The sequence below is a fragment of the Tachypleus tridentatus genome, chromosome 7 (assembly GCF_004210375.1).
Source record: "Tachypleus tridentatus isolate NWPU-2018 chromosome 7, ASM421037v1, whole genome shotgun sequence".
NCBI classification, from domain to species: Eukaryota; Metazoa; Arthropoda; class Merostomata; order Xiphosura; family Limulidae; genus Tachypleus; species Tachypleus tridentatus.
In genome coordinates this window covers 86419318-86433075 of record NC_134831.1, presented here as the reverse complement: position 1 = coordinate 86433075, position 13758 = coordinate 86419318, and the positions used below count along the sequence as shown (strand labels likewise).

At 30.8% G+C, this 13758-nt stretch overlaps 1 protein-coding gene across 4 annotated transcripts; it reads right to left on the bottom strand.

Annotated features, from left to right (window-relative positions):
- Window positions 1-1673: 1673 nt before the first annotated feature.
- LOC143258053 (apicoplast pyruvate carrier 1-like) lies at window positions 1674-12250 on the bottom strand. Of its 4 annotated transcripts, none has more exons than XM_076517074.1 (10): window positions 12032-12250; window positions 10137-10408; window positions 8389-8515; window positions 6800-6927; window positions 5534-5660; window positions 4367-4666; window positions 4004-4126; window positions 3218-3428; window positions 2869-2968; window positions 1674-2145 (listed from the first exon to the last, which is right to left on the bottom strand). In XM_076517074.1, exons 2-8 carry the CDS (start codon window positions 10394-10396, stop codon window positions 3246-3248), a joined length of 1248 nt encoding a protein of 415 aa, XP_076373189.1. In that variant the 5' UTR covers window positions 10397-10408; window positions 12032-12250; the 3' UTR covers window positions 1674-2145; window positions 2869-2968; window positions 3218-3245. The 4 variants fall into 4 exon arrangements, with proteins under 4 accessions (XP_076373189.1, XP_076373190.1, XP_076373191.1 ...); XM_076517075.1 differs by having other exon boundaries at window positions 3218-3398; XM_076517076.1 differs by having other exon boundaries at window positions 4414-4666.
- Between the last annotated feature and the right edge of the window lie 1508 nt (window positions 12251-13758).

Sequence of the window (13758 nt, the reverse complement as noted above, 5' to 3'; positions counted from 1 at the left end):
AGTGCAACAATGAACAGTTGCTATCTGTAGATATTTTATGAAACTACAGATTAACAACTATTTTTCTTAAATAAAACATTACAGCAAAATATTCGAAAATAGTTGAATTGTTTATTCGTTAAAAGAAAAAAAAAAACACACATAAAGTACTTGATAAAACAAAACACGGGAATACATCAGGATATACCATGACTGGGTTTTATCTATTTCTTTCGCTTTTGTTTCTTTTCATAGTTGTTTTGATTTATAGAAAGTTTCGCCTAAAGTATGTTATACATTGTGTTTCCTTTAACCAGAATTTTATATTAACCTACTCTTGTTTATTTACTTTTTTTACTTTGATGATACACATGAAAACGTTAATTTCACTGACTGCTTTATACATCAGAAAACTTTAAACGTAATAACTATTATTAGTGTTGAACGAGATTCCTCGTCAGCACCTGAGATGTCAGTTGTTGTGTTATTAACATATAACATATTCTCCTTTGCTTTCAACTATGACTTTTTATAATTTCCAAAACCCGAAAAGTATCTAAAGGTTAATAGCACGGGAAAAATCAGTGTCAGTATACAGAAGCTCTTTCAACTGATTTTATAATTTTGTTAAACCGAAATCAGTTTTCCAACACTTAAAATTTATTATTTGCACTTGTAATTTAAATTGTTCACGTAATCTATTGTTCTGCTGTTACAATCTCCACTACTATACAAATATTTATGTCTTGAGATAAAGGTTGCCTCACAGCATGTTAACAAGGTTTAAGCGTGTCTGTATAGGTGGGTCAAAATTCAAACCTTTAGCATAAATCTCAAGTTAAAAATAATTTAATGAATTCTATAAAATTAAAACATTTTGAAATCACTCTGTTTACCTCTATTAAGATAAAAATAAAAAAATTGTTAATGAAGAAGACTTCAACGAGAGAACTTCTACATTTCGAAACTAAAAACATCACATCCTTATGAATTGAACCAATATTTAATAACTCTACTGATTTGAATTTCAGTAATAATCATTGTATTGTTAATTTTTTTATAGATATTTTTTTCCAAAAGTAAAAAAAAAACTAGAAATAAAGGAAATAATAAATTAAAATGGGTTGATTTATGAGTATCAGTGTATTTTAATTAATTTTTAAAAATACTTAACTTCCTCTTTACAACATAAGAACATTAATGCCTGCGATAAGTTTTTGATTTTGGACACGATAATGCAAACCACTTACTTGAAGATATAAAATATGTCTTAAAATTCAATGGTTTATCAAGTTTCGAAAAAGTTAAAGCCCACCATCACTTATAAATACGAAGTTCCATCTGGTCCCCCCAATATATAATGTAGAGTGATAGCCAATGTATCTCCACCGCAATGTTATTCTTACTTCCTCAGATAATAATCACAAAAGAAAAAACAAGTTTAATCATCAGCAAGTATATAATGGTATCTTTTGTCCTAGTGATTATCAAGTTCTGACAAACCAGGATTTTCTACAATTTTCTCTAAAGGACATGTTATAAATACAGTGATATAAACACTTTTGAAACATTAGCTTTCAAAACATTGATAGCAATGCTTGTATATGATATATAATGATAATGCATGTAGATATTTAGTAAAGAAAAACAGCTGGTATCTAGAAAAAATTATTTTATTTTTCAATGTTTCACCTTATGTTCTCATCAAATCGTAAACACCTCACAAAGCACAACACCTGATTAACCAAGCAACTACATTAAAAATAAAGTTTACATTATTCTACTATGTTACTAAAGAGGTCATAGCATATGTCAATTGTTCAATGAACCCTTAACATATAGCATTTTACTTTATCAATTTGTTTTGAAAAACAGCTAATGAACATCTCGGTGTAACTATACTTTGAGATGAGTTAAAGAAATCCTTATCAAAACAGCTACAAATGAACAAACATTACGATATTTTATTATATAATGATTAAAGAGGAAGTGAAAGCTGTGTTGATGTTACAGTTTTTTAAACCCTGCAGTTTAACAAGAATTAAGAAAGTCATTTCTAATGTTCAAAAGACCCAAAACTAGGTCCCGCGCTGTTCCTGTCAAAATTTCTTGATATTAAAGGTTGTGTGCGTTGTGTTTCAGGGAAACATACAGTCACAAGTATCCCTATGAAAAGAGAAAAACAATCAAACAGGCATATCGGAATAAAATTATATATTATTTATCGTTACGCAATCACGTAATATATGTTCATTAATTTATAAAGTATTTCACTATAATTTATATTATATGATTAATGTACATCAAACTGTATCAATTTCATAACCAATATGTGGTAATAGCTTTAATCCCATAATTAAGTAACTGAAATTAATTTTAATAATTGCATAGTTCACAAGAAAACACTGCTACGCTTTATCTATTTTTTAACAATACCTTTTTACTCCATTATGCTTTATCCGAAAACACGAGTGTATAATAATACATCCATTACGCATGATGCATTTCGCTTGCCCCCAATGGCTAAGCGGTATCTCTGCGGACTTAGAACGCTAAGATCCGGGTTTCGATATTCGTGGTGTACAGAGCACAAAGAGCTCATTGTGTAGCTTTGTGCTTAATTCAAAACAACATCATTTCGCTTAATAGCAGAACTTATTACACCAGTTGTGATTCAAATAATATTAAGACTTCCTTGCTCTTGAGTGTTTCAGATAGCGACAGTTTCTAATTACCAAAAAAACATGGTAGTCAATTTGCGTTGTGAAACTGATATCTTTTTGCATTTATTTTCTACAAGGAAACAAGTGATAAAAATAAACGCTGATCTTTAAAATACACTAAAATAGAACACTTCTTATTCATAAACTAAAACGAAATAATTCTGACCTATGAAAGAAAGAGCCGCTGTCACACAAAATGTAGCAAACCATCCCAACGTAGAAATAATACAATGTATAAATAAGGACCAGAGAAAGAAGGAAGCCGTCTGAAATAAGAAGCCATGAATTATCAGTTAAACTCGTTATGTTTACTTAACGTATTGTAGAAATATATCAATTTCATTTCGGATAATTTCAAAACGAGAAGATATCGTGGTTTTAAGGTAATTACACTTTCACAAAGAGAGTTGGTCTTTAAATAAACTTGACTATATATAGTTCAATAATTTATTTACAGAAACATTTACTTAGTGTTGTTTTAGTAACAAAAAATTGATATAGTGTTGTATACTTACTGATGTAAAAAATACCATTCCGAAAATTTCAGCAGTGTATTTCGATCCAAAAAACTTCAGCAACAGCAGCCGGAATACAGACAAAAGCAAGAGAAAATGTAAAATTAAGTCCACAAATCCAGATCATGTACGTAACTTTTCCTTCAAGAGATGTCGCCACCATAGTAAACAGGAATACTGTCTGTATTCCCAGCAAGAGAAGACTCGTTAACTGAAGATGTAATATATTATAACTTAAAGTGGATAAAGTCAAAAAAACAAATGTAAAATACAAGAAACATAAGACAACAGCTATAAAGAAAGAAAGAAATCATTATGTTTAATCCAGTGATGTGTTTTTATGATAAGTACTAATTATTCGGTCCAGAGTTTGGAGCAGGTGCATGTTTCTTATCCTTTTATTTTGGTGAGATAAACTGATTACTTATCAAATCGACTGATTAGGTGAGTGATCTAAAAGTATTCTTATAATTATTTTCTTTACGTTAAACTCTCAGGTTCACGATGACCGAATAAGGTGGAAACGTTGTTCACTCCTATACGTAAAAAAAAAATGATCAACCAAAAAGAGCAGTTTTTACATATATGTTTCTCTACAAGTGGGTTTTCTCGACATCAAGGAATGGGCTATGTTGTTATAAGGAAGAGATCAGACAAAAGTTTTATTATTCTGAGCTCTCTATTTTACTACTTAACCACAAAAATATTATACATTCAACACAACAAATATTATTTTAATAATTTAAGTAACAACATAAGTTAAATCACCTTTTTACACGTTTTTACCTTGTAAGATATTTTGTCCTGAATTAAGCCCACAGTCACTCGGCTGAGAGCATGAACAGCTCCAGCTACAGAACCGACGATAGAGAGAAAAGTATCGTCTTTTATAAACGTCTGTCCATATGTCTGAAAAACAGTAAAAAAGTAATCACTCCGGTTAGATTGTTTTAACACAGACCTGGAGTTGTTACTTAGTTTCTAAATATAACTTCTGCTAATTTTATATAAGGTTAGAAATTTGCACTCAATGGTTGTTTGCAAAGTTTGTTCTATGTCGCACTTCAAGACGGTTTATAATGGCAATAAAATTAATATTTTAAAGGGTAATCTTAGTTACGGTAGTTAAAAGTTACAGATACTACTTACCTTGTAAAATACATTAACAAACTTATATGGGTAATATGAGCACATACAAACTATTGACAAAAGATAAAATTCTTTCATTTTCAGAGCTTCTGTTGGTGACACATGAAGTTCGGCTTCATTATTTCTGTACGGTTGTTGGTCATCAGCGTTCGAATTGGCTGGAGTTTCTTTAAATGATGTAGATAGTTTTTCATTATTTATTGTTGTTCTACAGTCCCGAGTTTTTGTACTTGATTCTTTAATGCACGAATGCTTAGACGTTTGACACATATGTGTTAGTTCACTGGATACTGTTTCTTCCTGGGTTAGAAATATGAATACAGTTGTTCTGTATGTACAGAAACTGACAATACACTATAATAGAAAATAGAAGCGTCAACTTTTCTCATTTTTTTAACTAGGTGATTAAGCCATCATTTTACTAGAGGCTGTTTTCTTTAAAAAAAACACTATATTTCTTTAATATTTAGCCCTGGCTGAGCCTCTTTAGATGAAAATTTAATTCTACCAACGTTTCTATATATTAGTATAAACACCTGTCCTCACAGCTTCGATTCACACATGCTAAAATTTCTTCAAAATACGCAGTAACACTATATTTTTTTTTAACAGAAGATTCTTAAATATTGAAGAAGGAAGAATAACTCAGGTAATATTAAATTAAACAAACATATCTGGAAGACGTAGAGTAATGGTACTTATTAATAATCTATAAAACTCTTACGCTTATTTTCAAATAGAATTGCTAGGAATAATGAAGCGTTTAAAAACGTGATGGAAATAAGAAAAGTTCTTTTACTGTCATGTTTGGGTTTAATGAGGAGTTACTTATCTTACAAACAACTCATGTTTATAAATCATCTAGATTTGTATGAATTATGTGATCAACATGAAACACAAGCAGAAGTTGAAATGAGCATTTTAGAGCGTTAAGAGGATATATCTCCAGAGATTCAATATATTTGGTTGCAAATGAATGATTTTTATAATTTGGTTGGAATTTAACATACGTCCACAGAACTTTTACTATTAAGAATTAAAAGATTCCCAGCTCACTTCACAAAAACTGTCACCAGTAAATAAGTCGCACTTCTTCATATCCTATGATAAAGATTTACTTTTCAGTCTAAAATGTTTCATAAACTACTTCATTCAGACTGCTCTAACCTGTTTTATGTCTTGTGGTAATTCTTTATACATGAGTAAACCAATCAGTAGAATGCCACCGGTAAAACATGCCGTTATCAGAAACAAAGCAGGAACACTTTCTATAATTTCATCGTTGTAAAAATATCTGAAAGAATGTTGAACGTTTACTTGTTAATAAAAAACTAAAGTGACGTAAGAATTAATTTAATACTATAGTGATGAGATTGAACAGCATCACTCCACTTAACGCGGACTTATTTATAACGTTAGAAACCATATTTCGACAATACAGATAATCCAAGGTGTATCTTTATGTTTAACCATAAACAATGAAATCAACACACAAATCTAATAAATAAAACACATGGGTAAATTATAGCTTCAATTCCTGATGTAATACAATATTTGTGTCTTTCGAATACCTTCCTCCAGCCTGGTATCTAAAATGTCATTCACCGTGTTTCAACAACTAACATTACATATTTCTAATTTTCATGAATTTAATGAAAGAATAATTTATTAAATATAACCCTTTGAAGATATTGTAAATATTTTAAATAAAAAATGATGAATAATGAGTTAAAATAAAAATATGCAGAATCTGATGGGTTGTATATGACTAGCTAAGATACCCGTACTTTGGACGGCAGTTATGTAAATTCATGATTAATGAAAGGTTGTCTTAGAAAATAAAAAGTTTTTTCCTTTATATACAATTTTAAAAAATCTTGAGAATAAAGAAAAATAAAGTTCTGCGTAAAAAAAACGCCCGTAAAAACAGCAACAACAAAATATGAAACGGTAAGTTTGCATATATCTCCTCTCAGAACCAACAATCCGTCTTGCCATATTTTATGGAAGTCCATCAACAGAGCCAAAGCAGTGGTTACAAAAACGGAGCAAAATATTCACATGTTCACAACCTACTAATTATTTACATGTACGTACAACATACAGTACTATGATATTTATGCAGATGGTGCCAGCGATTTACATCCCCGTTCGATGCATTCATGACGTCATATTTGTACCCTGAGAATGAAGAAAAGTTCTACGTAATTAGAAACGGAGACGAAACGGGAATATTGTGACTCCTGTTGCAAATCTACATGAACACACAATAAAAATTTCGCGATGTTGTGGTTTGCACATCCCGCAGCATTTTTTTTCAGTGTGGTATAAAGTTCCATTATAGCATGATTTTACAATTTTTATAATTATAACAAGTAGTCTGTGTTTTATATGTAGAAAAGTCACGAAAGTTTAGAGAAATTTGTAACTTACCCATCAGAAGCAGGTTGGAGATTATTAGGGTTCACGAAGAATGTCTGCACACTATTCATAAAAATAGGAGTTAGAGCTAACCCTGAAGCAACTATCCCTGTCACGAAGCCTTTCTTCTTCGGAAATAACTGTGAAAGAAAATGTTAATTTGTTTTGTGACTTGTCTTTTGAAATAATCAAGTTAAATTTTATATCGTTTAGTAAATGTAGAAACGTTTAGAAACGTATTATATCAACAAGATATTATCTAGTTATTAATGGGAACGATATGTATTTGCATCTTAGACACGTCCATTTTATTATAGATATGCAGGATCACAAATCTCGTCTACACAATAGTGATAGTTCCAAGTGGACGAGAATACCGCAGGTCAAAATATGTTAAGGCACTAACCAATATCAGCCCACCGTTGTATATCCTAACCTCAATTCTCATACCTAACTTCAAAAAATAATATTTTTGCGAAATCAAGTTTCACAAACGTAGAGGCAGAGAACAAGCGCTGAAGGCAGTCAAACGTCAGTAAATTCCATTGTGAATCAACCAAAATAAAGGTCATTCATGAAATGTATTCGTGATGTATTCACATAATAATAATTATTACAAATCAACTGCTTGTTTTTGTTGTTTTGTATTAAGCACTAATCTACACAATTGCCTATTTGTGCTCAGCCAATAAAGGGTATCAAAACCTCTTTTTACTTGTAAGTCCGCAGACATAGTGTTCTGCCAGTGAGAGGTAAACATCAATTAGGTTGACAACTAATATGTAGAAAAAGCTTTTGTTTGTTTGTTTCTTTTTGAATTTCGCACAAAGCTACTCTAGGGCTGTCTGTGCTAACTGTCCCTAATTTAACAGTGTAAGACCAGAGGAAAGGCAGCTAGTCATCACCACCCACTGCCAACTCTTGGGCTACTCTTTTACCAACGAATAGTGGGATTGACCGTCACTTTATAACGTCCCCACGGCTGAAAGAGCGAGCATGTTTGGCGCGACGGGAATACAAACCCGCGACCCTCAGATTACGAGTCGCACGCCTTGTTACGCTTGATTATGCCAGGCCCGTAGAAAAAAGCAAGTTGGTAACACCACGATCAAAAATGTCTTTTAAAACATATTGCATAGCAACAAAATTATCGTTTAATATTGTTGTTAGTCGATGTACTTAAAGTAGAAAATAAAATGTATACATAAAAAATTGAAAGAAAATATTTCTTGATTTATTAATTTATAAGATTTCACGGCATCCTCATCATGTCCTCTTTTCAACTCCTTCGTGACGTGGAGTGTCACATACAGAGTGTAGATACCCTGCGGAATAATTACTGATACATTTTTATAAGAGTTTATACAAGTATGGTGAATTTAAGAATTAAAACAATTCGAAGATTTAACGTATCTTGTATTACTCTTCTAGGTTACCTGTGGACGTTAACATGGATGTACAGATGTATATAATTATATGTATGGTGCTTTATATCAATAGATATAAAATAGTTAAATGATATTTTTTCATCAAATGGAATGAGAAATTATCTGTTTTTTAAATATTTTTAATTGAGATATTTTCGAAACAACAGTGCTCACCTCGACAACAGTGACCACTGGGTGGCCAAAACAACAGACAAATCCCAAAGTATCAATCACTCCATAAGTGATTATCGTTGTTACGAGGCTGTGTTGTATACTCCAGTACGTTACTGCTATTCCAAAACTAACAGACAAAATATTTTTATTTAACTTGAATAAATACGCCAGTACAAGAACTACGAGAATTACACACACATGACATTCTCATTAACAAAAAAATATATATTATATGTACAGCTGTCTTTGAAATCGAAAAATAAAAGATTACTATCTCTCCTATTCCATTTTATCACTTTCATATTTGCTTTTCCAATGCAGTATTATTATTCTAGATTTCCTTCTGTTCCTTTAAATATACAGTATATTTTGTTGTCCACATAAAGCGCCACCATATCTAATTTTTATACATAATGCCAACATATTTCATAATCATATATCGCAACGTCATCTTTGTTTTTCTGCTCAAACTATGAACTGTTGTCAATGCATTTAAAGACAGTTAATATCATTACTTAAACAAACAAAAAACTTCTTTCTGCAGGATTTATTGATGACTTTAGTAGGCTGTCACGTGCTATTTCTGGTGCTCTTCTTGTGATAAAATTGTTATCACTACAAATTAACTGGTATTTTATTTGTGCTTGCTCTTCAGAGAGTTACAAAGTCCTCACAATGCTTCTTCCTCTTTTGTTAATTTCCATACTCCCAATAAATTTCCTGTCTTGCATCGTGTTTTCATTTTCAGAATTGAGCAAATATTATATTATCAGCAATCCACTACAGTAACGCGTTTTGTTATTAAGTCGGTTTATTAGTATTATTTGAGAGATAATGCTAATTTTAATTTATATAATGATAACAAGTTAATATGGTTCTTAAATAAACGTTTACTTTTCCCCACATTCATTTTCAAGCCTATTTTCAAATACTTTAAATTTTCAACAAGAGGTGTGAAACGAATGTAGAATTAACTTATGAACGTACTAACTGATCGAGTAACTTAATTAAAAAACAACAATAATAATTCTCAATTCTATCAGTAAATAACTTTTCTATCTCTGAATTAAGTAAACTCAATATTCACTGAATTTCTTAAATTTCGAGAAAATAAGAAATTGGAGAGAAAAAGTTCATGGAGTAGGGATACAAAATTTATAAATAATCCGAAGTTCAGTTAACAAATAATTCCTGTCCTGCTTCAAGCAATATAACATAATATCAGTGCTGTTAATTATTTTAATGAATTAAGAAATCGTGTTAATTTAATAATAGGTGTATATTGGAATTAAATGTGCACCAGATAAAACGTTAATTAACATTTGAATACATCTAAACTACATAGATGAACTAAATGATAGAAGGATCATCAAACAAACAGTAAATAAAAACCACAGCAAAATAAAAGTAAAATTTTCTATCTCACAAAGTACATAAACTAAAAAGAGAAGAACGTAAAACTTATATTCATTGATCTGAAATAGATGAAAAGTGACGATTAATTTTCACTTCATAAAACCCAAATACCTAGTAGTAATCCCTCTATTTCAGTAAAAAGGTGTTGTTCTCTTTCAATGAAAATTCTAATGACGTCTCTATATTATTACAAACTTTATTAAGTTTTGTTAATTACAGGTGTATTGTGATTGTATATAATACTATTTACATTCATGAATTAAATAGACCTGTTGCCATTTTTTCTATCAGTCATTATTATTATTACATATAAATACAATCATACATCTTACCAAAAAACACAAGAACCAATAATCATACTCCAGCGACGTCCAATGAGACAACCTAGTTTGCCTCCAAAGTACAACAATGAACATGTAGAGATAAATGCATAGAAAATCCAGCTTGTTTCTTCATATGTTGTGTCCTTCTTGACTCTTTGTTTCAGGTAAGAAGTTATGTAAGGAGTAATGTTTCCAAACGTTAGTATTGTACCGAGTGCCAGATAAATCAGGAAACATCCAGCAACTGACATCAAGGGTCGAACTTCCATTCTGCTAATTTTCTATACCAATGAAACTAGTACTTTATAGTTTTAAATAAATTAAGAAAGTAATTATGCACTTCTATGTTATAGAGAATTTACCTAATCACACCATACAACTGCAACTGTAAAACATGTTTTGGTTATTTGACCTTAATTGTCTGGTCATTACTTGAAGCAATTCTTCAGTATTATAAACCCTCCATTGGCACAGTGGTGTGACTGAGTACTCACACTACAAGAAACCGGGTTTCGATACCCGTGATAAGAAGAGCACATATAGCCCAATGTGTAGCTTTGTACTTAATTCCAAATAACAATGTGTAACAAAAATTTTGTTCCTGGATAGTATGTGCTATTTCTTAATTGTTTGTGTTTTAGAAATACAGAAAATGGCCGTTATTCTCTTCAAACTTTTGTTTTCTGACCTGGATAATGAAATTTAGAAATTAACCTATTTTCTATGTAAAAACATGCAAATTTGCACATTTTCATTTACATAAGGTCTGAATAAAACAACATATGAATCAAGATTTACATGTATTTAAACTAAAGGTATACAAAAACGAACAAGAATGTTTAAAAGTGTGTAGTTTTTGAGATTTTTTGAGATGTAAATCACTTTTACGTATCAGCCTCCAAATACAGTTTCCCATCATGTTTTCGTTATACGCTCCAAGGTCACAAAAGCAAAGTTTGAAGAGAAAGATAGGTATTTACCATTTACTTAGGCATAATCAATTGGGAAATAACATCTTCTGTTCAGGAACAAGAAAAAGTAAAATTTTGTAACGTACTGTAATCAGTCAATCAGTGTTATAGAATTAGACATATGAAAGGATTAATTAAGATGACGTCAAAAACATATTCTGTTAACGCCAATATAAAAAGGAAGAAATTCTTTAAAACTGACCAAAAGCTAATGTATTTGCAAAATCACTCAGTTTCAGATTAAAGAAACGTCTACATTATCGAGTTTTTGCCTTGGTACATTGTACACAAGGTTAAGTATTCTATTATAAAATTTTGTTTATTCTTTTGTTGTGGAATAACTGTAATAACTGTATGTCATAATTGTTAAAGGCTGTAGAATTGCAGAACATTGTTCCGAACACTATAGCTTTCAATGTTCCCCATGGAAGCGGAACATCTTATATAGTGGCGTATTTAGGATCTCATCTCATCCAGAAACAACAATAAACCCTTATTACCACATCATTAATAAATCTGAATACACTTTTCTTTAGATAAGTTGTGTAAGATTTACGTCATCTGCTTCACATAATTTTGTTAGAACAACAATTCAGATCGAAGATAGCGTGATTCTAACATAATATCGAATGATAAGAAACGTGAAATTATGATACATCTGGCTTACTTTAATACGTGCTTATTTTAGTGAATCAAAGGCTTAGAATAAACAGAAGACCAGCTTAACTGAAATTAGGAAAGTGATATCTTACAAAAGTAAATCTGGAATATATTAAGTCATTGTAAACAGTAGATAATTTTAACTTGATGTAATTAGCAAAGTAAAAGTCACTATGAAACGCGATTAAAGAGTAAAATTTGTAATGTTTATACTGTAACTGTTCTGGATTGCTTTCCGCTAGTGCTATAAATATAACAAAAATAGTTACTTACAGAAGCCAGTGTTGTTTCGATTTTTGTTAGAACAGCGGTATGTCTTTGGATTTCAAAAACTAGAAACAGCGGTTCGATTCTAGTCAGTGGGCTGAGCAAATAACCCCCTGTGGTTTTGCTCTAAGAAAACACAAAGCTAATATTCTTTTTTCCTTTTCTTATTTATAGTAATAGTTATTTTAACCATCACCGAAAATATGATACATTAAAACGCTATGATTTCACTGAGAGGAAAATAACTTTTTCAAATTATTTTTATTCTTGTATAACAACTGTTTTGTTTGTGTACATGCGCAAAACTCAATAAATTTAGATGCATAGGTATAGCAAGGTAAAACCTTGTGTTTTAGAACAGATGGCTTCCATCATTAATGTAAGTGTAATCTTTTTTATTGTTTGACGGTTTTTTGACACAAACAAGAGAGGAATGATGTAAGAATTTGTATATGTATTGAGTTTGTTGGAAAATTACTTTTCTATCATATGCAAAACAATAATTCATATTTTTGATGACGAAAAAAACAACTTGTAGTGAAAAATATATATGTACAAACGGGTTGTATGGATTGAAAAATTCTATAAGAGGAGCGTACAACGTTTCGACCTTCTTCAGTCATCGTCAGGTTCATAAATAAGGAAATAGGTAACCGATCGGTATTTGACCTCATATTTAAGGGTTTGTGTAATTGCGTTTAGGAAGTACAGGGCGTGCCTAGATGTTTGATTATATTTATTAATATAGGTATAAAGGCGTTCCTTTGTATTGGTTTATTTTGGGCTTGAGATGTTCTAAAAGTAAGGTTTCATTAATTTTGCGTTTGTTTATGTTTCTTTCTTTATTGAGTATTTGGCTGTTTTTTTATGGTTATATTGTGTCTATTTGATTTGCAGTGTTCGAAAACGTGTGAAGCTGACTTTTTGTGTTCTTTGAATCTGGTTTTCATTTTTCTACTTGTTTCTCCAAAATAGAAGTCGTGGCAGTTATCACATTGAATTTTATAAATAATGTTGGTGTGGTGTTTGTCACTGTGGTTTTTACATAGTATAGACCTTAGTTTTGTGCCTGGTTTTTGAATAAATTTACTATCAACTGAAATGTCATATTTTGTTGCTAGTTTCTGAAAAATGTTGGTTATTTTTCCGCTGATATCAAGAATATATAGTATGCAGCCATATACGGTTTCGTGATTGTTTAATTCGTGGGGTATATTTACTTTTGTTGGTTGATTTTGCTTTTTGTCTAGGTGTTTGCGTATAATGTTTTCTTCTGTTTGTGGCAGAAACTTATTTATGTTGATGAAATATTGTTTTATTTTGTCTAATTCGTCGATTATATCTGTCAAGCAGAGTTTTATAGCTGTGTTTATTGTTTCTTAGTATGATGTGTTTTTTGTATTGTTTCATGTGATGAGTTCCAAGTAATGTATAGTCCAGTATGGGTGATTTTATGGTAGATTCCTGTTTTAAACTGTGTATCGGTTTTTGTAATTTCGAGATTAAGAAATGATATTTGATTGCTTTTTTCCTGTTCACATGTGAATGAATTTAATGTTGGGATGTATAGAGTTGACGTGATGGAAAAATTATATGTGCGTTCTGTGGATTTGAATCCAGCAATAATTAAAGTATTGCTGCTTGCAGAAGAGATAATTGGCATACATCAATATGAAAAGCTACTGGACGAGGGGCAGTCTGACTAATAGGCTTGAGGTGTTGAAAAGTAAATG

Bases quoted from the DNA above. Each gene is read 5' to 3' on its own strand.
- LOC143258053 (XM_076517074.1), bottom strand. From the start codon at position 10,396: ATGGAAGTTCGACCCTTGATGTCAGTTGCTGGATGTTTCCTGATTTAT. The intron at 5,661-6,799 runs GTAAGTTACAAA...ACATTCTTTCAG, and splicing joins CTCCAACCTGCTTCTGATGG to ATATTTTTACAACGATGAAA. The intron at 3,429-4,003 runs GTAAAAACGTGT...TTACATCTTCAG, and splicing joins AGGACAAAATATCTTACAAG to TTAACGAGTCTTCTCTTGCT.